The 25,965-nt window shown below is 45.3% G+C and overlaps 1 protein-coding gene across 1 annotated transcript in view; it reads right to left on the bottom strand.

The window, feature by feature from the left end:
• LOC120021376 (voltage-dependent N-type calcium channel subunit alpha-1B-like) overlaps positions 1-25,965 on the bottom strand; it is a 197,040-nt gene that overhangs the window by 118,539 nt on the left and 52,536 nt on the right. Inside the window, exons 4-6 of the mRNA XM_038965119.1 lie at positions 11,596-11,687; positions 10,157-10,309; positions 8,170-8,357 (exon numbers count right to left, since the gene is read on the bottom strand). Of these exons, the coding sequence (XP_038821047.1) occupies positions 8,170-8,357; positions 10,157-10,309; positions 11,596-11,687 (433 nt within the window). The remainder of the gene's footprint in view (positions 1-8,169; positions 8,358-10,156; positions 10,310-11,595; positions 11,688-25,965) is intronic.

Here is a 25,965-nt window from a genome sequence, read left to right as displayed (position 1 = left end):
CTAACCCGATTACATGTTACCAATAAAGCTACACATGCCATTTTCCACCAGCTCTGTGGCCTTGTAGTTAGAGTGTCCGTCCTGCGATTGGAAGGTTTGGGGTTTTATTCCCTGGTCGAGTCCTACCAAAGACTCTAGAAATGGGACTTGATTCCTCTCTGCTTGGCACTCAGCATTAAGGAGATGGATTGTGGGTAAGGCCCTGCAATAGACTAGCATCCTTTCCAGGAGATGTACATTTGGCTGCCTCATGCTACAGAAACAGGCGAGATGGGCTCCTGCACTATTCTGGCTTGAATAAGGCTACTTACTTTATGCCATTTACCAGAGGCTTTAATCCAAAGCTAGATCACACTACATTCAGACAAAGCTGCCATCAGTTCAATGGAGATAAAGTCCTCTGTACATCATGCGGTCGGCATGTGACCACTGTGCCAAGGAGGATTATGGGGGACATAAAGTAAAACATGACACTGCAGAGGTGATTAGAGATGGTTCTAGTTAGTCGGCAGTCGTTAGGTTGCCAGAAGAGAGGGAGAGACAGACAGCGAGAGAGAGATAGAAAGAGAGAGACAGAGAGATAGAAAGAGAGAGCGAGAGAGAGAGAGAGAGAGAGAGAGAGAGAGAGAGAGAGAGCGAGAGAGAGAGAGAGAGAGAGAGAGAGAGAGAGAGAGAGAGAGAGAGAGAGAGAGAGAGAGAGAGCATATTAAAATCAACTGGCATGAAATGAAGATTGCCACATTATTAATGCTGGGAACCACCCCCGCTCACTAGAACAGCAGCATCTAGCCTGACTGGGGCTACGTCCCAAATGGCAACCTTTTCCTTATATAGTGCACACTACTTTTAATCAGGGCCCATACAGCTCTAGTCAAAAGTGGTGCACTACATAGGGAAAAGGTTGCCATTTGGGACGTAGCCCCAGTCAGGCTAGATGCTGCTGTTCTAGTGAGCGGGGGTGGTTCCCAGCATTAATAATGTGGCAATCTTCATTTCATGCCAGTTGATTTTAATACGCTCTCTCTTTATTTTTCTCTGTCTCTCTATCTCGCTCTGTCTCTCTCTGTCTCTCATTCCCTTTCTTCTGGCAACCTAACGACTGCCGACTAACTAGAACCATCTCTAATCACCTCTGCAGTGTCATGTTTTGCTTTATGTCCCACATAATCCTCCTTGGCACAGTGGTCACATGCCGACCGCATGATGTACAGAGGACTTTATCTCCATTGAACTGATGGCAGCTTTGTCTGAATGTAGTGTGATCTAGCTTTGGATAAAAGCCTCTGGTAAATGGCATAAAGTAAGTAGCCTTATTCAAGCCAGAATAGTGCAGGAGCCCATCTCGACTGTTTCTGTAGCATGAGGCAGCCAAATGTACATCTCCTGGAAAGGATGCTAGTCTATTGCAGGGCCTTACCCACAATCCATCTCCTTAATGCTGAGTGCTAAACATTCAGTAAATCATTCTCTTTCTCTACCGCTCTGTCGCTCATTGTGTTTCTCTCTGTATATTTCTCTTTCTGTTTCTTGCTGACTGCTGCTCTGATCCTAGGTTGCTTCCCAAATGAAACCCTATTCCTTATATAGTGCACACTGCTTTTAATCAGGGCCCATACGGCTCTGGTCAAAAGTAGTGCACTACATAGGAAATAGGGTGCCTCCAATCGTTAAGTTTGGTACAGCGTGTCGCTGCATCTCCTCATTATCAGATGATCATCAGCTGCTGTCAAACACACGTGGATTTGAAAAGACTATTTTTTCCCTCAATAGCATGCAGCTCTCTCTCTCTCTCTCTCTCTCTCTCTCTCTCTCTCTCTCTCTCTCTCTCTCTCTCTCTCTCTCTCTCGCTCTCTCTCTCTCTCTCTCCTCTGATGGTGCCATAGTGTAGTGATATTAATGTACTGTTGCCTGTGCCTGGGTTAAGTCACTTCCTGATCATCGCCCCACTGGGCTCGGGATAGCACAGAAACACTCCAATCCACAACCTCAGCTGCCTGGGGCTGAGGAGAGGGAGGGGGGTTGGGGGGTCGAGGGACAGAGTAGCGCTCATTGCACCATTAAGAAGCGTTCCCGTGGAGAGGACAAACAGCCATAAATCGACAAGGTTAACGCTGGGTTACAAGAACACACAACGTACAGAATGGAGTGGGGCTTGTGCTCTTATTTCATTATGCCACTGTATTGTTCCTCCCCCTACATCCATACTAAGTACACACACACACACACACACACACACACACACACACACACACACACACACACACACACACACACACACACACACACACACACACACACACACACACACACACACACACACAGAGATACATCCAGCCTCCTCACAATGCATTTGGTGTGATGTGCCATTATCACTGGGACTGACTCAGAGGCTGAATGTGTGAGCAAGACATAAGCAAGGTGTCAAAACCATCTGTTAAGATGCCTGCTTTACAATTCTCATGTGATCCCAAATGCAAATTAGAAAAAGCATATCCCGAGGCCGCATTCATTGTAGCCGAGGACTTTAACAAAGGACATTTAAGATCTCCCAAAATTCCACGAACACACCTCTTGCCCTACTCGCGAGAGAAATACTACATTGTTATTCTCCATTCTGAGGCGGATACAAAGCCCTGTGCAACTGTGTCCTAGATTTCCTGATGAACCGACCACAGGTGGTGAGGGTTGGAAACAACACTGGGGCACCCCAGGGGTGTGTGCTAAGCCCCCTCCTGTACTCCCTGTTCACCCATGAATGTGTGGCCACGCACAACTCCAACTCAATCATCAAGTTTGCTGATTACCAACAACAACCAGACAGCCTACAGGGAGGAGGTTAGTGCCCTGGCAGAGTGGTGCCAGGAAAATAACTTCTCTCTCAATGTCAACAAAACGAAGGAGCTGATTGTGGACTACATGAGACAGAAGAGGTAGCACGCCCCCATCCTCATCGATGGGGCCGCAGAGGATATGGTCAAAGGCTTCATGGTCCTCAGCGTGCACATCACTGAGGACCTGATATGGTCTCACCACACCGACACCATGGTGAAGAAGGCACAACAGCACCTCTACAACCTCAGGCGGCTGAAGAAATTCGGCATATGACCCTCACATACTTCTACAGATGCACCATTGTGAGCATTCTGTAGGGCTGCATCACCGCCTGGTACAGCAACTGCACCACCCTCAACCGCAGGGCTCTCCAGAGGTTGGTGCGGTCAACGCAGCACATCATCGGGGGCACGCTGCCTGTCTTCCAGGACATTTCCAGCCCTCGGTGACAAAGGAAGGCCAAGAAAATCCTTAAGGATCTCAGTCACCCAAGCCACCCAAGTCACCCAACCCACATACAATCGGCTATCGTCTGGCAGACGGAGACAGTACAAGTGCATCAGTGCCAAAATAGAGAGACTAAAAAACAGCTTCTATTACCAGGCCATCAGACTGTTGAACAGCTTCTATCACCAGGGCATCAGACTGTTGAACAGCTTCTATCACCAGGCCATCAGGCTGTTGAACAGCCATCACTAGCTGTCTACCAGGTGATGCACAATCACTCACTCATACAAAACATACACACACAAGCTAGCAAACAAACACCTCATACTCACAAACATACACACACAAACACACACTCTCACACAAACACATTCTCATACTCAAACACGCAGCCAGTACCATGTCATTGAACCACTGAAGACTTTAAATACTGTATTCCCGACATACAGTACCAGTCAAAATTTTGGACACACCTACTCATTCAAGGGCTTTTCTTTATTTGTACTATTTTCTACGTTGTAAAATAATAGTGAAGACATCAAAACTCTCACTCTCCTTTTTGGTCAAATAGCCCTTACACAGCCTGGTGTGTTTTGGGTCATTGTCCTGTTGAAAAACAAATGATAGTCCCACTAATCGCAAACCAGATGGGATGGCGTATCGCTGCAGAATGCTGTGGTAGCCATGCTGGTTAAGTGTGCCTTGAGTTCTAAATAAATCATAGACAGTGTCACCAGCAAAGCACCCCCACACCATCACACCTCCTCCTCCAAGCTTCACGGTGGGAACCACACATGCGGAGATCATCCGTTCACCTCCTCTGCGTCTCACAAAGACATGACGGTTGGAACCAAAAATCTCAAATTTGGACTCGTCAGAACAAAGGACAGATTTCCACCGCTCGTGTTTCTTCCGTTGCTCGTGTTTCTTGGCCCAAGCAAGTTCTTCTTATTGGTGTCCTTTAGTAGTCGTTTCTTTGCAGTAATTCGACAATGAAGGCCTGATTCGCGCAGTCTCCTCTGAACAGTTGATGTTGAGATGTGTCTGTTACTTGAACTCTGTGAAGCATTTATTTGGGCTGCAATTTCTGAGGCTCTAATGAACTTGTCCTCTGCAGCAGAGGTAACTCTGGGTCTTTCTTTCCTGTGGCGGTCCTCATGAGAGCTAGTTTCATCATAGCGCTTGATGGTTTTTGCGACTGCACTTGAAGAAACTTTCAAAGTTCTTGACATTTTCCGGATTGACTGACATTCATGTCTTAAAGTAATGATGGACTGTCATTTCTCTTTGCTTATTTGAGCTGTTCTTGCCATAATATGGACTTGTTATTTTTACCAAATAAGCTATCACCTGTATATCACCCCTACCTTGTCACAACACAACTGATTTGCTCAAACACATTAAGAAGGAAAGAAATTCCACAAATTAATTTTTAACAAGGCCTTTCACTCATGAAGCTGGTTGAGAGAATGCCACGAGTGTGCAAAGCTGTCATCAAGGCAAAGGATGGATACTTTGAAGAATCTCAAATCTCAAACATATTTTGATTTGTTTAACACTTTTTTGGTTCCTACATGATTCCATATGTGTTATTTCATAGTTTTGATGTCTTCACTATTATTATACAAAGTAGAAAATAGTTAAAATAAAGAAAAACCCTTGAATGAGTAGGTGTGTCCAAACTTTTGGCTGGTACTGTAGTTCATTGTAAAATGTATACTACTGTACTTTGTTTTTTAATTACACTTTATACACACCACATATTTATTTATATACTGTATTCTTGGCCTGGCTCACTCTAATATATCTACTGCTGTACATATCATTCTTATATCTTGTGTAAATGAATCCGGTGTACATATGTATAGAAACAGGATACACCTGGGGTCAATTTCGAGTCTCATAGAAAAGGGTCTGAATACTTATGTAAATCTGGTATTTATGTTTGATATTTTTTATAAAATGTATAAAAAATTCCCCAAAACTGTTTTCGCTTTGTCATTATGGGGTATTGCATGTAGATTGATGAGGAAAGTGTTTAATTTAATCCATTTTAGAATAAGGCTGTAACGTAACAAAATGTGGAGAAAGGGAAGGGGTCTGAAAACTTTCTGAATGCCCTGTACATATGTATATATTGCATTATGATTATTGTTAGAGTGCTATTTGGGTTGTTAATTCGATTCAACCTGACATTCTTACTTTCTTTTCTTTTTTTACATTTTAAATAATTGTGTACTTGTTTGACATTTTACTGCATTGCTAGGAGCTAGTTACATACGCATTTCACTGCACCCCTTATAACATCTGCTAAACTGTGTACGAGGCCAATAAACGTTGATTTGAGAGAGACAGAGGAGAGAGTGAGCAATAGAAATGAAGACCAAAATAATGGTTCTTCCAAAAAAGGTCCAGTTGCCAGGACAACAAATACAAATTCTATCTAGAGTAGACACTGTTGCCCTGGAGCACACAAAGAATGCACCACAGGTAACTTCCACAAGGCTGTGAACCATCTAAGAGACAAGGCAAGCTCGGGCCTTCTATGCCATCAAAAGGAACATAAAACTCAACATCCCAATAAGGGAAACACTTCAATCAGTTGTAGAACCCATTGCCCTCTACGGTTGTGAGGTCTCACCAACCAAGAATTCACAAAATGGGACAAACACCCAATTGAGACATGCAGAATTCTGCTAAAATATACAATGCAAACCCCCAAACAATGCATGCAGAATTAAGACTAAACCTGCTAGCTCCAGAAAAGAGCTGTTCAATTCTACAACCACCTAGAAGGAAGTGATGCCCACACATTCCACCACAAAGCCTTCATCTACAGAGAGAAAAGTCCCCTCAGCCAGCTGGTTCTGGGGCATTGTTCACAAACACAAACAGACCCCCAGGACAGTGACACAATAAACCCAAACAAATTATGAAAGAGCAAAAAGAGAACTATTTGACACTGGAAAGAATCAACCAAAAACAAAACCGAGCATGTTGGATCGCTATCTGGCCTTTAATAGAGAGTACACAGTGGCAGAACACCTGAGCACTGTGACTGACCCCAAATGATGAACATCCTTGACTATGCACAGACTCAGTGAGCACAGCCTTGCTATTGCGAAAGGTCGCCATAGGCAGACCTGGCTCTCAAGAGAAGACAAGTTATGTGCCGACTGCCCACAAAATGAGGTGGAAACTGAGCTGCACTTCCTGACCTCCTGCCAAATGTATGACCATATTAGAGACACATATTTCCCACAGATCACACAGACGCACAAAGAATTTGAAAACATATCAAACATTGATAAACCCCATATCTGTTAGGAGAAATACTGCCGTGTGCATTCACAGCATAAAGATTTGTAGCCCGTTGCCATGAGAAAAGGGCAACCAGTGCAGCACAAACAACATTGTAAATACCACCAATATTTATCTGTTTATTTATCTTCCCCAACTATTCATACTTCAACTATTTGCACATTGATAAAACACTGTGCATAGCTAATAATATAACACTTTAAATGTCTTCATCTTTTTCAAATCTTTTGTTGATTGTTTATTTCATTTGCTTTTCATTTGCTTTGTTTCCCATGCCAATAAAGCCCATTCGAATTAAACTGAATCGAGAGAGATAGAGAGAAATGGGAGAGAGCAAGGGGAGAGGGAGGAAAGAGATAGATAATGGGGAGAGAGGGGGAATACAAGGAGGGAGAGGGAGAGATAAAGAGGAGAGAAAGAAATGAAGGGGAGAGGAAGAGAGAGAGGGATAGGAAGTGACAGGTGCACTAAAAGCCAGGTGAATCTGTTCCAGCTGCATTGATCCACACAGGTGGAGCTGCTTAGCATTATGAGAAAACAGGCAACAGGAGAGGTTTTATGAAGAGGAACAAGAGGAGGAGCATGGAGATAAAAGGGAGGGTTGAGGGGGAGGTATTGGTGCTGGAAGTTGTAGGGGGTTGCATATGCTGCTATCTTGTCACATTGTTGGCACCTCTGCGTACCTATAGACAAGGTGCCATGATTTGGGGCGAAAAAGGAAAAAGCCAGAACGCAGCAGGGGGAAATCTAAACTGCCATCTGCTAGTCCTGGTTCTCCAATACGAACTGGTCTTTATTCAAACTGTCTAGGCTAGGGCTGCAATAGTCCGATAACTGCCCCAAAATGACCAGGTTCCCTGGTAATCAGAAGGGAATAAGAGGAAAACCTGAGCATTTTTGGAAAGTTAACAGCATTTTACAATCCCAGTCTAGACAAAACCACATTTAACTAATTCAGCTTTCCAACTCGAGACAGTGTGGAGCCAGGACCCAGGGAATTGCATGGACGTGTGTGTGTGTGTGACAATCTGTGCACATACACACATAGTGGCACAGCAGACAGGTACACTCCCTCCAGATCCCCTGTGCTGTTTGCTACTCAGTCATGTAGAACCCAAACTGACACATCAAACCCCTAAAGTAGCTCTCTCCATTCATGCTTTCTCTACACTGTCATGCTCCAGCTCACTGCATACCAGATAGAATACACAGAGATAGAAAGAACGTGTGTGATGTGTCCGCTTTAAGTTAAGAGAAGGAGAAACAGTGTTGTGTGTGTGTGTACTGTAGGGTTGCACATTTCCGAAAACCTTCCCCAAACTCCCAGGATTCTCGGATTTCCTGCTTATTCCACGTCTGATTCTAAGGAACCTTCTGACCAGGATTTTGGGGGGAATTTTAGGAAAGTTACTGGGATTTTGCTAACCTATTCATATTTGAGTTAAGAATACTGTAAGTGATATGTGGTTGGAGAAAGCGCAAAAGAGAGAGAGAGAGCGAGAAAGAGAGAGAGAAAGAGAGAGAGAGAAGAAAGAAGTAGAGCGAGGGAAAGAAAGAGAGAGTGCTCACGTTGTAGAGGATGTCCACCCATCCCTCCATGGTGATGCACTGGAAGACCGTGAGCACGGCGAACAGGATGTTGTCAAAGTTGGTGATGCCATAGTTGGGGCCGATCCAGTACTCTGTACACTCTGTACCGTTAGGACACATCCTGGATGGGGCCTCCGTACCACAGGGGAACGCTGCTGCACGCTCACCTGGATGGGGGAGATGAGACGGTAGAGGGAGGGGGAGGGAGAGAAAGAGTAGGTGGGGGGAGGGAGGGAGGGAGGTAAGGAAGGGGGGAGGGAGCATTTGACTGGGCAAATAACCATCATCCGAAATTCCATGACCGTCAGTCATAGTAATTACATATAAAACAAACACACTGGAAAATTATATTAGCTTAAAATACAACATACACACACATACAGTGCCTAGTGAAGGTCTTCACACCCCTTGCACATTTTGCTACGTTAAAATATAATCTACACATTTATTCAATTAGATTATATTCCTTACGGATGTTCACAACCCACTCCACATTTCCAACCTGAAAGAAAGTGTTTTGAATATTTTTCAAATGAATAAAAAACACCAAATTAAGATGTCTTGATTGCATATGTCTTCCCACCCCAGAGTTCATACTTGGTGGAAGCACCTTCGGCAGCCATTACAGCTGTGAATCATTTTGAATAAGATTCTACCAACTTTGCATAACACTTAGGGCAACATATATTTATAGTTTTTGTCAAAAATTGCTCAAACTCAGTAAATTTGGATGGGAGTCATTGATGGACAGCAATATTCAAACGTCGTCTCAAGCAGATTTCAAGACACACCAGAATAGCTTTCCAATAGTTGTTGAGTGTTCCTTAGGCTGGACCACTCAGGAATTTGCTGTTTGAATATTGCTGTCCATCAATGACTCCCATCCAAATGTACTGAGTTTGAGCAATTCTTACAAAAACAATGGATATATGTTGCCCTAAGAGTTATGCAAAGTTGGTAGAATCTTATTCAAAATGATTCACAGCTGTAATGGCTGCCGAAGGTGCTTCCACCAAGTATTACCTCTGGGGTGGGAAGACATATGCAATCAAGACATCTTTTTTATTTATTCTTTATTAATTTGAAACATTTTCTATACTTTTTCTTTAACTTTGAAAATGTGGAGTAGGGTGTGTAGATCGGTAGGGGACAAAATCTAATTTACTCCCTTCTGAGATGTCATTTTAAGGCAGCAAAATGTAAAGACTGTGCAAGGGGTGTATAGATATTCACTAGCGACTGTACACACATAAACACACTGACATGTACTCAGCGCTAAATGCAGCAGCACACCTGCTGAAGATCCACATGCTTGACACACACACACACAACTCAACATCTACACACACTTAGCACGCTGTCAAGACCTTTCTACACCACCAGCATACAGGGGGTCAAATGCGCACACACACACACACACACACACACACACACACACACACACACACACACACACACACACACACACACACACACACACACACACACACACACACACACACACACACACACACACACACACACACACACACACACACACACACAGCTCCAGCTGGGACAGCTGTCATCACTATGCTCAACTCACCCTCCACACCCTCCAACTGACATATGAAAGTAAATTAGTGGCATCATAAAGTATGCATACTGTAACTATCTACTATCAGATCCATTTTCAACTCTACACTCAACACACTGACTCCAGTGGGAGAATATCTACATTTCAGCTCCGTCCACTCCTCACCGAAACAGACATACTTATCCAACCTTGAGAGGTGATCTAACAAAATCTGTCAATAAAAAAAGCAGTCTATCAAGATGTAAACAAGCCAGCGAGGCCTAAAACGTGGTACTCTGTGTTGCGTTCCCATCACCTACTGTGTGTGTGTGTTTGTCTGTGTGGTGTCTGTGCTGGTGTGTCTGTGTCTGTGTGTATGTACTATGTATGTGTAATCCACTCAGCACTCACCAGTGTCGACAGTGAAGCAGGTGGAGTGGAACTTGCCCATGTAGAACTCCACTCCGATGATGGCAAACATGAGTATGGCGAAGAAGAGCAACATGCCTATCTGGAGCAGAGGCACCATGGCCTTCATGATAGACTTCAATACCACCTGAAGACCTGTGGAGAGAGGTGGAGGGGGGACATGGAGGGGGTGGAGGGGGAAGGAGAAAGGTAGAGGGGGGAGGGAGAGAGGTGGAGGGGGGAGGGAGAGAGAGGTGGAGGGGGAGGGAGAGAGGTGGAGGGGGGAGATGGAGGGGGTGGAGGGGGAAGGAGAAAGGTAGAGGGGGAGGGAGAGAGGTGGAGGGGGGAGATGGAGGGGGTGGAGGGGGAAGGAGAAAGGTAGAAGGGGGAGGGAGAGAGATGGAGGGGGGAGATGGAGGGGGTGGAGGGGGAAGGAGAAAGGTAGAAGGGGGAGGGAGAGAGGTGGAGGGGGGAGATAGAGGGGGTGGAGGGGGAAGGAGAAAGGTAGAAGGGGGAGGGAGAGAGGTGGAGGGGGTAGGGAGAGAGTTGGAGGGGGAGGGAGAGAGGTGGAGGGGGGAGGGAGAGAGGGGGAGGGGGAGGGGGAGGGAGAGAGGTGGAAGGGGGAGGGAGAGAGTTGGAGGGGGAGGGAGAGAGTTGGAGGGGGGAGGGAGAGAGGGGGAGGGAGAGAGTTGGAGGGGAGAGGGAGAGAGGTTGAAGGGGGAGGGAGAGAGTTGGAGGGGGAGGGAGAGAAAGAGGTGGAGGGGGAGGGAGAGAAAGAGGTGGAGGGGGAGGGAGAGAGATGGAGGAGGTAGGGAGAGAGATGGAGGAGGTAGGGAGAGAGGTGGAAGGGGGAGGGAGAGAGGTGGAGGGGGTGGGGAGAGAAGTGGAGGGGGTAGGGAGAGAGGTGGAAGGGGGAGGGAGAGAGTTGGAGGGGGTAGGGAGAGAGGTGGAGGGGGAGGGAGAGAGGTGGAAGGGGGAGGGAGAGAGTTGGAGGGGGTAGGGAGAGAGGTGGAGGGGGAGGGAGAGAGGTGGAGGGGTAGGGAGAGAGGTGGAAGGGGGAGGGAGAGAGGTGGAAGGGGGAGGGAGAGAGGTGGAGGGGGGAGGGAGAGAGGTGGAAGGGGGAGGGAGAGAGTTGGAGGGGGAGGGAGAGAGTTGGAGGGGGGAGGGAGAGAGGGGGAGGGGGAGGGGGAGAGGGGGTGGAGGGGGAGGGAGAATGGTGGAGGGGGGAGGGAGAGAGTTGGAGGGGAATGGAGAGAGGGGTTGCCATTGGTATGTAGTGCATGTAAGATAAAATAAGATATGTTATTTGTCTAGTCAGTTTGTGTTTGTGTTTTGAAAAGCGAATGATCTGTATAAAAATAGTGAATCTTTCATTCATGCTACAGTAAAGTTATGGTGCACACTGAGCAACCTTTGACCTGTTGTTGATGTCAGTGACTTACTGGGGATGCCAGACACCAGTTTGAGAGGTCTGAGTACTCTCACCGCCCGCAGAGTCCTTAGGTCAAAGTCTGAGCCCACCGTAGCCAGGATCCTGTTCAGGTACACACAAGACAACGGAAGGAGAGTCAGGTGAGTGCATTCAGAAGACGCATGTCTACTCAGGGCCATATTCAGAACCTACGACACAGCCTATAACATAATAAATACTGTTTAATTACATGTGCTATCAAATTTTAATCCGCCTGATTTCCCCCATTCTCTCTCTCTCTCAAGATATGTTCCCAGTGGAGCAGCGAGCAGCAGCAGGTCATTGTGTGTGAACGTCAGCTTCAGAGCCACAGCTGGCAGGCTGTATCAGGCCGCGTTAGAAGCACATGGAGGGGAGACAATTAAGTGCTGCACTAAACCCACTGAAACCCACGCTCTGGGCTGGAGAGAGAGAGAGAGAGACAGACACAGCGGGAATTGGAAGGACAGGAAGAGAAGGAGAGGCGGACAGAGAGGGAGATATATATGGATTATTGTGAGGAGAGAGGGAGTAGGAGGAGAGGATATAACGCATGAATATAAATAACAACGTAATGAATTAAGCTAAATAGAGGGAGGATAGAGAGGATAGAGGGATCGAGGAGAAGAGAGAGAGATGTAGAGTATCTTTATGGGTTGAGAGATCATGCAGAGTGTTGGAGGGTAAAGGCATTATGCATCATTACATGTGACAGAGTTGTCTCAACACCCCCACTGTGCATCCACACACACGCACACACGCGCACACACACACACAAAGACCTGAGTTCATATACTATTTAGGGTATTTTCATTACTTTCAAAGACATTTGGAATAAGTATTTAGACATTTTTTTATTTGAAAACACAAGGAAATACCCTTGGAAAGTATTGGCAAACATTTGAAAATTCTCATACGGTATTTGGAAATACTCAAATACACATACAAATAAATACTCCTACACTCCCATGCATTTGAAACCAGGTCTGTTTGGTTTTTGAAATACTTTGAAATACTTCAAATAGAAGTAGTTGCTTTGGGTCACATTATTTGAAAATACTCAAATACACAAAAAACAAGTATTTAATACACATGTATTTGAACCCAGGTCTGACACACACACACGCGCAGACACATAGACAATCAATGTCCGTGTTAATCTAATATCAAATATTATCCTATCGAATACTGAATCAAACGTACAGCTTACAGAGCAAGTATCTACAGCTCCCTCTATTGATAAACCCAGAGGACTGCACTGCCAGCGTGTCTGAGCACACCTTCCAGTCCAGGGCTAAGCTGTCAGAGTAACACACACACACACACACACACACACACACACACACACACACACACACACACACACACACACACACACACACACACACACACACACACACACACACACACACACACACACACACACACACACACACACACACACACACTGACTGGGCACATGGGTGCGTGTGTGAGTTAAGAGCCCACAGGACCCAGACAATAGAGTCCACCGCACACTCTGCATCAGCACAGACACGTGGTGTGACTCACAGCGCCAGACACACACACAGCCACACACACGCACACACAGGGTACTCAGAGAGAGAAAGAGACAGACAGACAGAGTGAGAGAGGAGAGAGATAGGGAGATAGAGAGGGGGAGAGGGAGAGAGAGAGAAGGAAAGTTGGAGAGAGAGAGAGCGAGAAAGAGTGAGCGAGAGATAGAGACAGAGTGATACCGGCGAGGTCCTCCCACCACTGTGTCAGTAACAGACAGGTCAAGTCACAATATAATGAGCACAGGCTAGGCAGGAGACGCCAGACATGTGCTCGACATGACTCCATTTTGACCATAAGACAAAACAAGACACTACAAGTGAGGTAATGAACAAAGGTTACCGTGGGTAAGAATCAGTTTAATGATATACAATATGTTGTAATGTATCATTGAATGATAGGTTTGATATCGTAATAATGGATCAGCCCGAATCAACAATGAAACTTAGCTCTGACATGTGTGTGTGTGTGTGTGTGTGTGTGTGTGTGTGTGTGTGTGTGTGTGTGTGTGTGTGTGTGTGTGTGTGTGTGTGTGTGTGTGTGTGTGTGTGTGTGTGTGTGTGTGTGTGTGTGTGTGTGTGTTTGTGTGTGTGTGTGAGAGAGAGTGATGGGGACATGAGGGCATGGTTTTTATGTGTGAGGGGCAGACAGCCAGCTCGGAGCTGAAGAGGAGTGGGTTTTAATATCCCTTTCTCATCACCACAGTATATCTGTGGGCGCCAGGCGATGCCACAGGAAATATGGAGGATGATGCTATCGGCCATTAGTCACACACAGTCAGACGGCAGACAAATACACCAAGACACACACACACACACACATGCACACACATGCACGAGCACACACACACACACACACACACACACTGATGAATGCATGGACACACATTTATTTCCTCTTGTGGGTCCTTGGTGATGTTTCCATATCCTATGGCAGTCACCCCTTATCAGTATACCAAAAATAGCATATGGCGTATATTGTGGAGAGCTTCCTGGACCTTTGGACTGAACTGGACTGGGGCTGTTCTCATATGACATATAAAAAAAAGTAAAAAAATATATGTAGCAATGGCAGAACTCAGTGTATATTGTAGAGAGCATTCACTTGTATATGGACTGCCCAGCAAGCACATTTGGTTCTTTAGAAGTTGTGGGAACGTACGTTTTTTGTTTCACATTGGTTGTGGGAACAAAACCATATGTTCCCTGACCAGCAAAACAGAACGTTCTTTAAACGTTCTGAGAACAGAAATTAACATTTCGACTGTTCAGGGAATTTTGATGTTTTGGTTTCAGGGAGGTTCTGAGAACATTTTACTCTGGTTCCTTGAAAGTTTTTCTGGAAGGTTTTATTAATGCTCTGAGAATGTAAATTATAAGTTATTTGGAGGTTTTTGATGAACTTCTTTAAAACGTTCACTTAATATTTCAATAAGGCTCTTAATAACAATGCTACCGTATTTTGGGTTAACTTATTTGAACTCCAAGTACAGATACGACACATGGAAATTAATTTCCTTAGGCATTAATCGGCTAAGAGGTATTGGTGTATCTGAGGGGTCTTTGGCCTGGTTTGAAAACTACCTTTCTCAAAGAGTGCAGTGTATAACGTCAGAAAATCTTCTGTCTCAGCCACTGCCTGTCATCAAGGGAGTACCCCAAGACTCAATCCTAGGCCCCACACTCTTCTCAATTTACATCAACAACATAGCTCAGGCAGTAGGAAGCTCTCTCATCCATTTATGTGCACATGACACAGTCTTATACTCAGCTGGCCCCTCCCCGTATTTTGTGTTAAATGCTCTACAACAAACAGCTTTCTTAGTGTCCAACAAGCTTTCTCTACCCTTAACCTTGTTCTGAACACCTCCATAACAAAGGTCATGTGGTTTGGTAAGAATAATGCCCCTCTTCCCACAGGTGTTATTGAGGGTTTAGAGCATGAGGTAGTCACCTCATACAAGTACTTGGGAGTATGGCTAGATGGTGCACTGTCCTTCTCTCAGCACATACAGTATCAAACCTGCAGGCTAAAGTTAAATCTAGTCTTGGTTTCCTCTATCATAATCACTCCTCTTTCACCCCAGCTGCCAAACTAACCCTGATTTAGTTGACGATTCTACCCATGCTAGATTACGGAGACATAATTTATAGATCGGCAGGTAAGGGTGCTCTCGAGCGGCTAGATGTTCTTTACCATTCGGCCATCAGATTTGCCACCAATGCTCCTTATAGGACACATCACTATACTCCTCTGTAAACTGGTCATCTCTGTATACCCATCGCAAGACCTGCTGGTTGATGGTTATTTATAAAACCCTCTTAGGCCTCACTCCCCCCATCTGAGATTTCTACTGCAGCCCTCATCCTCCACATACAACACCTGTTCTGCCAATCACATTCTGTTATAGGTCCCCAAAGCATACACATCCCTGGCTCTCTCCTCTTTTCAGTTCGCTGCAGCTAGCGACTGGAACGAGCTGCAACAAACACTCAAACTGGACAGTTTTATCTCAATCTCTTCATTCAAAGACTCAATCATGGACTTACAGACAGTTGTGGCTGCTTTGTGTGATGTATTGTTGTCTCTAGCTTCTTGCCCTTTGTGCTGTTGTATGTGCCCAATAATGTTTGTACCATGTTTTGTGCTGCTACCATGTTGTGTTTCTACCATGTTGTTGTTATGTTGTGTTGCTACCATGCTGTGTGGTTGTCTTAGGTCTCTCTTTATGTAGTGTTGTCTCTCTTGCTTTGATGTGTGTTGTGTTCTATATTTATATTGTACTTTTTTTTTTTTTATCCCAGGCCCCCGTTCCCGCAGGAGGCCTTTTGCCTTTTGGTAGGCCGTCATTGTACATCTTTTTTGGGGTGACACAGAATCAGTGCAAGTCAAATCAACTGTATGATATTCGGTTCCCTATCCATGAAATGAGTCCACTGCACCACCAGAATGGAGCTAACATGCTATGTTTTTTTACACATACAAAGCTGTTTATTTAGTATATTCAAACAAACCCCATTTCAAAGGAAACAAGCAATCAATTAAGATCAGGTGTGGCCAATTAGTGGGTGGGGCAAACACACTGAACGCACTTAACAAGATAGATGTCACGTTCCTGACCTGTTTTCTCTTGTTTTGTATGTGTTTATTGGTCAGGGCGTGAGTTTTGGGTGGGCAGTCTATGTTTTCTATTTCTATGTTGGGATTTTGTGTTCGGCCTGGTATGATTCTCAATCAGAGACAGGTGTCTATCGTTGTCCCTGATTGAGAATCATACTAAGGCAGCCTGGGTTTCACTTGTGTTTTGTGGGTGTTTGTTCCTGTGTCAGCGTTTGGGCCACACAGGACTGTTTCGGGTTTGTCACGTTTGTTGTTTTGTATGTTGAAGTGCTTTGTTGTTTTGTCATTAAATAATGAACACTTATCCCTCCGCATCTTGGTCCGATCCATGCTCCTCCTCGTCCGAGGAGGAGAACGACATTGACAGCCGTTACAATAGAGGATAGAGAGAGTTTTGTTGACGCTGAGAACGGAATGCATATGTTTTAAAATACCATTCTTAGAACGTTCACTGAACATTAAAAAACATGTGATTGTGGTTTTTATGTAAAGTTTCCTTCATGTTCTGAGAACTTAATGTTTAAAAAAAAAACATTCTTAGAACATTCTCTTGACGTTACTAAAGTTTTGTGGTTTTTTTTGTTTATTTTAACATTCTCAGAACAATTTGAGAACTTGACTTTAAATAGAACCATGAGGAAACCTGTAGGAAACGTTACGCTGACGTACTGGGAGTCCCATAGGGCGGCGCACAATTTCCCCAGTGTCGTCCGGGTTTGGCCGGGGTAGGCCGCCATTGTAAATAAGAATTTGTTCTTAACTGACTAGCCTAGTAAAATAAAAGTAAAATAAATAAATACGTGCTGAGAATTTTCCAAAGCCAAGCAACTCTCCTGCACCATTCCCAGAACGTTTTATGAAGATTTTATGCAAATAAACATTGGACAACCACGCTCACCAAGCTCTAAGAAACATATGGTTCTCAGAATGTTATGTGCTAGCTGAGTGGGGCTATATTCTTGATAAACCCTGTCTTTCAAAGATAATTCGTAAAAATCCAAATAACTTCACAGATTTTCATGGTAAAGGGTTTAAACACGGTTTCCCATGCTTGTTCAATGAACCATAAACAATTCATGAACATGCACCTGTGGAACGGTCGTGAAGACACCAACAGCTTACAGACGGCAGGCAATTAAGGTCACACTTATGAAAACTTAGGACACTAAAGAGGCCTTTCTACTGACTCTGAAAAACCAAAAGAATGATGCCCAGGGTCCCTGCTCATCTGTGTGAACATGCCTTAGGCATGCTGCAAGGAGGCATGAGGACTGCAGATGTGGACAGGGCAATAAATTGCAATGCCCGTACTGTGAGACGCCTAAGACAGCGCTACAGGGAGACAGGACGGACAGCTGATCGTCCTCGCAGTGGCAGACCACGTGTAACAACACCTGCACAGGATCGGTACATCCAAATATAACACCTGCGTGAACGTGCCTTAGGCATGCTGCAAGGAGGCATGAGGACTGCAGATGTGGCCAGGGCAATAAATTGCAATGTCCGTACTGTGAGACGCCTAAGACAGCGCTACAGGGAAACAGGACGGACAGCAGGTACAACAACAACTGCACGAGTTACACCAGGAACGCACAATCCCTCCATCAGTGCTCAGACTGTCCGCAATAGGCTGAGAGAGGCTGGACTGAGGGCTTGTAGAACTGTTGTAAGGCAGGTCCTTACCAGACATCACCGGCAACAACGTCGCTTATGTGCACAAACCCACCATCGCTGGACCAGACAGGACTGGCAAAATGTGCTCTTCACTGACGAGTCACGGTTTTGTCTCACCAGGGGTGATGATCGGAATTGCGTTTATTGTCGAAGGAATGAGCGTTACACCGAGGCCTGTACTCTGTGGAGTGGGATCAATTTGGAGGTGGAGGGTCCGTCATGGTCTGGGGCGGTGTGTCACAGCATCAACGGACTGAGCTTGTTGTCATTGCAGGCAATCTCAACGCTGTGTGTTACAGGGAAGACATCCTCCTCCCTCATGTGGTACCCTTCCTGCAGGCTCATCCTGACATGACCCTCCAGCATGACAATGCCACCAGCCATACTGCTCGTTCTGTGCGTGATTTCATGCAAGACAGGAATGTCAGTGTTCTACCATGGCCAGCGAAGAGCCCGGATCTCAATCCCATTGAGCACGTCTGGGACCTGTTGGATCGGAGGGTGAGGGCTAGGGCCATTCCCCCCCAGAAATGTCCGGGAACTTTCAGGTGCCTTGGTGGAAGAGTGGGATAACATCTCACAGCAAGATCTGGCAAATCTGGTGCTGCCCATGAGGATGAGATGCACTGCTGTACTTAATGCAACTGGTGGCCACACCAGATACTGACTGTTACTTTTGATTTTGACCCCCGCCCTTTGTTCAGGGACACATTATTCCATTTCTGTTAGTCACATGTTTGTGTAACTTGTTCAGTTTATGTCTCAGTTGTTGAATCTTGTTATGTTTTGTCCATACAAATATGTTAAGTTTGCTGAAAATAAACGCAGTTGACAGTGAGAGGACGTTTCTTTTTTTGCTGAGTTTATATTCTAGATTGTCTACAGCTCTGTTCCTAGTAGCTAACAGGACATGGCTTAGACTGGAGGACAGGCAGTCCTGTTGCAGGCAGAGTCTTCACACCAAATCACACACCAAGGGAAGGTACCTGGGAGAAACACCAGTGCTACTATATTTACACAGAGCCACAAAGGAAATGCGCTCTTACATGACAGATTTCCCTCCGCAGCAGGAGAAGGGAGACTTGAGGAGGTATAGTACCTACCTACTTTCTCTCTCTACCACTGTCACCGATACCTGTCGCTGCTCTCTGCTATTGGACCTGTGTGGCTCAGCTGGTAGAGTACGGCACTTTCAACGCCAAGACCGTAGCTTCGATTCCTGCTGGGGCCCCCCGTGCGAAAAAGTATGCACACATTACTATAAGTAGCTCTGGATTAAATCGTCTGCTAAATTGCATATTGGAGTGAGGTAGATGAGGCAAGCTATTAGGAGCTGCGGGCTGACGGTAAAGCTGCATCATCGAGGTCTGATTAGACCATCTGGGTGTAAATGCCGTAACAACATTACTGACAAATTAGTCATGAATGTCATCAGCCAGACTATTTCACTGATTGAGTCTTGAAGCTGACATTGTGAGGGTAGGTTTAGCTGTCGATGCGTTCATGCTGCTCTCCTCCTGCCTCTACTATGTTAGCCTGTTACCTGAGGATGCCTCAGTGGCTCTGGAGACTGTGTGAGAATAGAGCACCTCCTTCCTTCCTCCGGCTCCGCACAGCAGAGAGAGAGAGAAAGAGAGAAAGCAAGGGAGAGTGGCAGAGAGAGGGAGAGAAAGGTGTCTCGTCCTCCGTGGGTGAGTGAAACACTTTAATTACTGAAACGTTGACAGCCAGGCTGGGGGCAGCGATTGAGTTCTTCACACGTCCTGACTAAAGGAGACGCCACTCCCAGAGGAGAGGACAGTGGTGTGAGCACAGTGATGACAGCCTGTCTGACTGACTGTCTGAGGAGAGAGGACCACTGGCTGGGACTACTAACGGCTGCCTGGCTTTCTACCTGATCCGATGCCTGCCTGCCTGTCTGCCTAGCTGGCTGGCTGCATGGTTGCATGGCTATCTAGCTGTCGACCTGTCTGTCTCTTGATAGGCAAAAGGCTTTATTCCAGACCTACACCATGATACAGGCAGACAGAATGCTTGGCTGTCTGTATAGTCGTCTTTCTTAATTTCTCTGAATGCAACAAAAAAAACACACACACAGAGACACGACACACTGTGAGCTGGCCATTAGACACAGCCCATTTCTTGCCAATTAGGGCTAATACATTTCTGCCATCTACTTTAATAGAAAGGGACCCCCGTCAAGTCTACCAATCGCGTGGAGGCGGTCTTCAACGTGTCATATCCTGTTAGTCTGCTAGGTGGGGGTCATTTCATCAGCAAAGCCTTGACCGCAGCCTCAAGCCACCAAGTGATCTGAGAAGACAGCCGTGCCGAGACGGAAACGGAGAGAGGCATTTCCCACAATGCCCCATAAGAACAGGTCTAATGAACTCATCGTGCCTGCCAAGGCTCCTTTGGATCAAAGACGGCCGGCTGCCTGTGGCAGTCGCATGGCTGTGATTAACGGCGCTCATCATACGGAGAGACGAGACACTTCCAGATTAGAGCCATAAACATCTAACACATCAAAGACCAGGATAGTAGAGCCAGACAAACCCAACTGTCCAGCCAAGATCAACAATACACCGCTTCAAAAGTAAAATGTTAATGTCTGTTCTCTTTCTCCTAGTCTTGCGTAGCCAAACTTCGCATTCTGGTGTTTAGCCTGCATCACATGGACCTGGAGAACCTAGAAGCTTGACATGCAAGGCTGTCTTTCTCCTGGTTATCTTACTGTTGTTGTGGGCAGATGCGATGTCTTTCTAGAAATAATATTCTCTGGGTTGAGTGTTGAGCAGCGCAGCTTGAGCTGTGATGTCATTGTCACAGCAGGCAGGCAGGGTACAATGTGTTCTCCTGTGAGACCTCCTGTACTGTAGACTCAGGTGAGAGGTTGAAGTCTGAGCCAGTCTTATGCCTGATCCCACATCAGTCAATTAACACAGCAGTTAACACAGCAGAGCTCGGAACATTAGTTACCCTTACAGAAAAACCACATGATTTCACATCTGGAAATTCACGATGTCACCTGAAATTTCACATTTTGACATTTATAGATTAATGTTATCACATGTTGCTTTACATGTTGTCACATGTTACCACATTAACTTCACATGAGTATACCAAACATTAGGAACACCTTCCTAATATTGAGTTACACCCCTCCATTTTCCCTCAGAACACTCTCAATTCGTCGGGGCATGGACATGCTGGCCCATGTTGACTCCAATGCTTCCCACAGTTGTGTCAAGTTGGCTGGATGTCCTTTGGGTGGTGAACTATTCTTTATACACACGGGAAACTGTTGAGCGTAAACCCATCAGCGTTGCAGTTCTTGACACAAACCGCCTGGCACCTATGACAATAACCCATTCAAAAGGCACTTCAATCGTATGTCTTGCCCATTCAACCTCTGAATGGCACACATACACACTCCATGTCTCAATTGTCTCAAGGCTTAAAAATCCTTTAACCTGTCTCCTTCATCTACACTGATATGAAGTGGATTTACCAAGTGACATCAATAAGGGATCATAGCCTTCACCTGGTCAGTCTACGTCACAGAAAGAGCAGGTGTTCTTAATGTTTTGTTCACTCAGTGTAAGATCACATGTGATCACATGAAAACATGTGTTTTGGGAACAGTTCACTTGTTTTCACATGTGAAATTCATGTCATTTTCCCATAAGGGTAACAATAACTGCTTCCCGAGCACCGATGACGTGAACGTCAATTAAGGTAGCCCTAGCACATCTCTAATTCAGAGGGGTTGGGTTAAAAAACCTTCCAAGATGGTGCAGCAGTAAGACGTGTTTGTCCCATGTAAATATTTTTTTAAATCTTTTGTCCCATGTAAATATTCAGTCTTTTTCGTGTTTTTGTATACATTTCATTATATTTCAATATCTTTTTTTCCATTTTCGAATTAAATATACTTTCCTGCAACCCGCCTCACCCAATGTGGTACGTATCTGCTATTTTTTAGACCTTATAACTGGAACCTCCATCAGAAGCTAGCCAGCTAATAAGCTACTAGCTATTTAGTCATTGTTAGCCACTGCTAGCGGTCTTTACCTTTAGCTCCGACACCAGCCACTTCAGCCCGGATAGCCCGGACAATACCTGTCAGTCTGCACAGCGCGATATCAGCCCTGAGCATATCGGACTGTTCAACCTCTCTTTCGTATCGTCTGAGATTCCTAAAGATTGGAAAGCGGCCGCGGTCATCCACCTCTTCAAAGGGTGAGACACTCCAGACCCAAACTGTTACAGACCTATATCCATCCTGCCCTGCCTTTCTAAAGTCTTCGAAAGCTAAGTGAACAAACAGATCACTGACCATTTCAAATCCCACAGTACCTTCTCCGATACGCAATCTGGTTTCCGAGCTGGTCACGGGTGCACCTCAGCCATGCTCAAGGTCCTAAACGATATCATAACCGCCATCGATAAAAGACAGCACTGTGCAGTCGTCTTCATCAACCTGGCCAAGGCTTTCAACTCTGTCAATCACCGTATTCTTGTCGGCAGACTCAACAGCCTTGGTTTCTCTAATGACTGCCTTGCCTGGTTCACTAACTACTTCTCAGATAGAGTTCAGTGTGTCAAATCGGAGGGCTTGTTGTCTGGACCTCTGGCAGTCTCTATAGGTGTGCGACAGGGTTCAATTCTCGGGCAAACTATTTTCTCTGTATATATCAATGATGTCGCTCTTGCTGAGGGTGATTCTTCGATCCACCTCTACGCAGATGACACCTCTACGCAGACAACACCTCTACGCAGACGACACCATACATCTGGCCCTTCTTTGGACACTGTTAACAAACCTCCAAACGAGCTTCAATGCCATACAATACTCCTTCAATGGCCTCCAACTGCTCTTAAATGCTAGTAAAACTAAATGCATGCTCTTCAACCGATCGCTGCGCGCACCTGCCCGCCCGACTAGCATCACTACTCTGGACGGTTCTGACTTAGAATATGTGGACAACTACAAATACCTAGGTTATTAGTCTGGCTAGACTGTAAACTCTCCTTCCAGACTCACATTAAGCATCTCCAATCCAAAGTTAAATCTAGAATCAGCTTCCTATTTCGCAACAAAGCCTCCTCCACTCATGCTGCCAAACATACCCTTGTAAAACTGACTGTCCAGCCGATCCTTGACTTCGGCCATGTCATTTACAAAATAGCCCCCAACACTCTACTTAGCAAATTGGATGCAGTCTATCACAGTGCCATCCATTTTGTTACCAAAGCCCCATATACTATCCATCACTGCTACCTGTATGCTCTCGTTGGCTGGTCCTCGCTACATATTCGTCGCCAAACCCACTGGCTCCAGGTCATCTATAAGTCTTTGCTAGGTAAAGCTCCGCCTTATCTCAGCTCACTGGTCACCATAGCAACACCCACCCGTAGCACGCGCTCCAGCAGGTATATTTCACTGGTCATCCCCAAAGCCAACACCTACTTTGGCCGCCTTTCCTTCCAGTTCTCTGCTGCCAATGACTGGAACAAATTGCAAAAATCACTGAAGTTGGAGACTTATATCTCCCTCACTAACTTTAAGCGTCAGCTGTCAGAGCAGCTTACCGATCCCTGCAGCTGTACATAGCCCATCTGTAAATAGCCCATCCAACCAACTACCTACCTCATCCCCATATTTGTTTTTGTTTTTCTGCTCTTTTGCACACCAGTATTTATACTTGCACATCCTCATCTGCACATATATCACTCCAGTGTAAACTGCTAAATTGTAATTACTTTGCCACTATTGGCCTATTTATTGCCTTACCTCCAGTTTGTGCAACTGACTAGGTAACCCCTTTCCCTTCCCTTCCCAGCCCACTAATGTACCACAAGCTTATCCTGCACTAATTGCAGAACATCTCAAAGAAGAGAGGGAAGACTGAGACATGCGTTTCCTTCCTTCTCCACACACCATAGAATGCTCTTAGCCATTGTCAGATTTGTTAAGTTAAATAAGGAAAGAAAAGCATGGCCGTTGGGTTTTGCCACACGGACTGGTTGACTTGATGACTAAACTAAAGCAAGCCTTAGCGCCCTCTTAGCCCCGGTCACTAGTTCAAATCTTACAATTCTCCCATAAGCCTCGTCAAAATAATACACAAATCCTTATAATTTTTGTTAACATTGTGTGAAAAAAGCAGTGGCAGGCAGCCATTTCTGGAGTGAGGAATGATCTGCTCGGTGGCTGTAGGGGGGATACTGATTGTTAGAGACCAGAGCCTGCTGTGGTTGTGACACAAATTCCATTTGTGGTGAGGCATGGCCATGGCCTTGGGAGATAGAGAGAGTTAGGGGCTGACGTCACGGTCTTATTATAGGCCGCTTCACCAAGGAACTCTGGAAAGGAAGGAAGGCACAGTGCTAGCTAATGAAAGGGGTCATCTGACCGTGTGAGAGAATCACCGAGTGCCCACGGTACACCACCCAGGGAGACTGGACCACTGCTCGCCCATATACACTGAAACCAAATGGAGGCTCTTATCAATGTATATTATCGTATGTATAACCTTGATGTCCAGGCATCCTCTTGAGTCATTAATGAGACTTGGGAGTATGGTACAGTGAAATTACTGTACGTAGTATAAGAACCTGATAGGTTAGACTAAAATATACACACCTGAGATTAACCTCAGATAAAATATGTAACGTGTGTTAACCCAGACAACCTTCCTCCAGTTAATAATTGCAATTCCTGTATTGTGTTGGTGCTCCCTCAAGCATCAATCTGAGTTTTCTCCCAATGGAATCAAAAGAAAATGTGTCACCTGTCTGGCCCCAGGGAAAGAGATGAGGAGATAAAAAGAGAGAGAGAGAAAGAGAAAGAAAAAGAAAAAGAGAGAGAGAGAGAGATAGAAAAGGAGAGAGAGAGAGAGCGAGAGAGAGAGAGAGAGAGAGGAGAGAGAGGGAGAGAGAGAGAGAAAGAGAGAAGGAGAGAGAGAGAGAGAGAGAAGGAGAGAAGGAGAGAGAGGGGAGAGAGAGAGAGAGAGAGAGAGAGAGAGAGAGAGAAAGACAGAAGGAGAGAAAGACAGAAGGAGAGAGAGAGAGAGAGAGAGAGAGAGAGAGAGAGAGAGAGAGAGAGAGAGAAAGACAGAAGGAGAGAAAGACAGAAGGAGAGAGAGAGAGAGAGAGAGAGAGAGAGAGAGAGAGAGAGAGAGAGAGAGAGAGAGAGAGAGAGAAAAGGAGAGAGAGAGAGACAAAGATATGCATTCTTTCTGTCCCTAGTGTCTTGTTGTTAAGTGCCTTTTGCAGGTCTGTGTGCTCATACACATCTAAACCACACTTTGAGAGCAGAGCTGTTTTCTCCAGCCTGCTGTGAAATCTATAATCACTTATTGGCTCAAGAATTCCCATAAGACAATTAGTATATATGTCACACCCAGACACACGATTAATTTCCAACTCTCTTTGCCTGCTACTGTACAGACAATACTGATTTTTTCTCCAACCATAACAGAACCATTTAAATGTTTTCTTTCCAGTTTTTATAGATGACATCCATATGCACAGCAAGAGAAAACTGTTTCAAAGCTGTTCGGTACATCAGTCAGAGGCTTCTCTACTCATCGAATAAAACACACAACGTACGTTAATAATACAACGTCTAAATGCTATATCACGTTGAATCTAAACAAAAAAATATGGCCGCAACTAGGGTTGCACATTTTGGGGAATATTTAGAGGTGGAAACTTTCCGTGGGAATTAACGGGAATATATGGGAATTAATGGGAATATATGGGAATGCATATTAATACCATTTAAATGTAGATGTTTTTTGCATTGGATATATTTACCATATGACACGGAGACAGAAACATAAACCTTTTATCTTATCATGAGTAGACATAATTGCAAATGATTAGACTCCTTCCCTTCCAGAAGACAGTCAAACATGATGACAACACCACCCCAACGGGTGTTGCTGGGCAGCTTCAATGTGGTGCTCTTATTCTTCTTACTTTGCTTGGTGAAGTAGATTGC

Source organism: Salvelinus namaycush, chromosome 26 (assembly GCF_016432855.1).
Source record: "Salvelinus namaycush isolate Seneca chromosome 26, SaNama_1.0, whole genome shotgun sequence".
Classification (NCBI taxonomy): Eukaryota; Metazoa; Chordata; class Actinopteri; order Salmoniformes; family Salmonidae; genus Salvelinus; species Salvelinus namaycush.
Note: the sequence above shows the minus strand (reverse complement) of the source record. Positions and strands in the feature narration are given on the sequence as shown.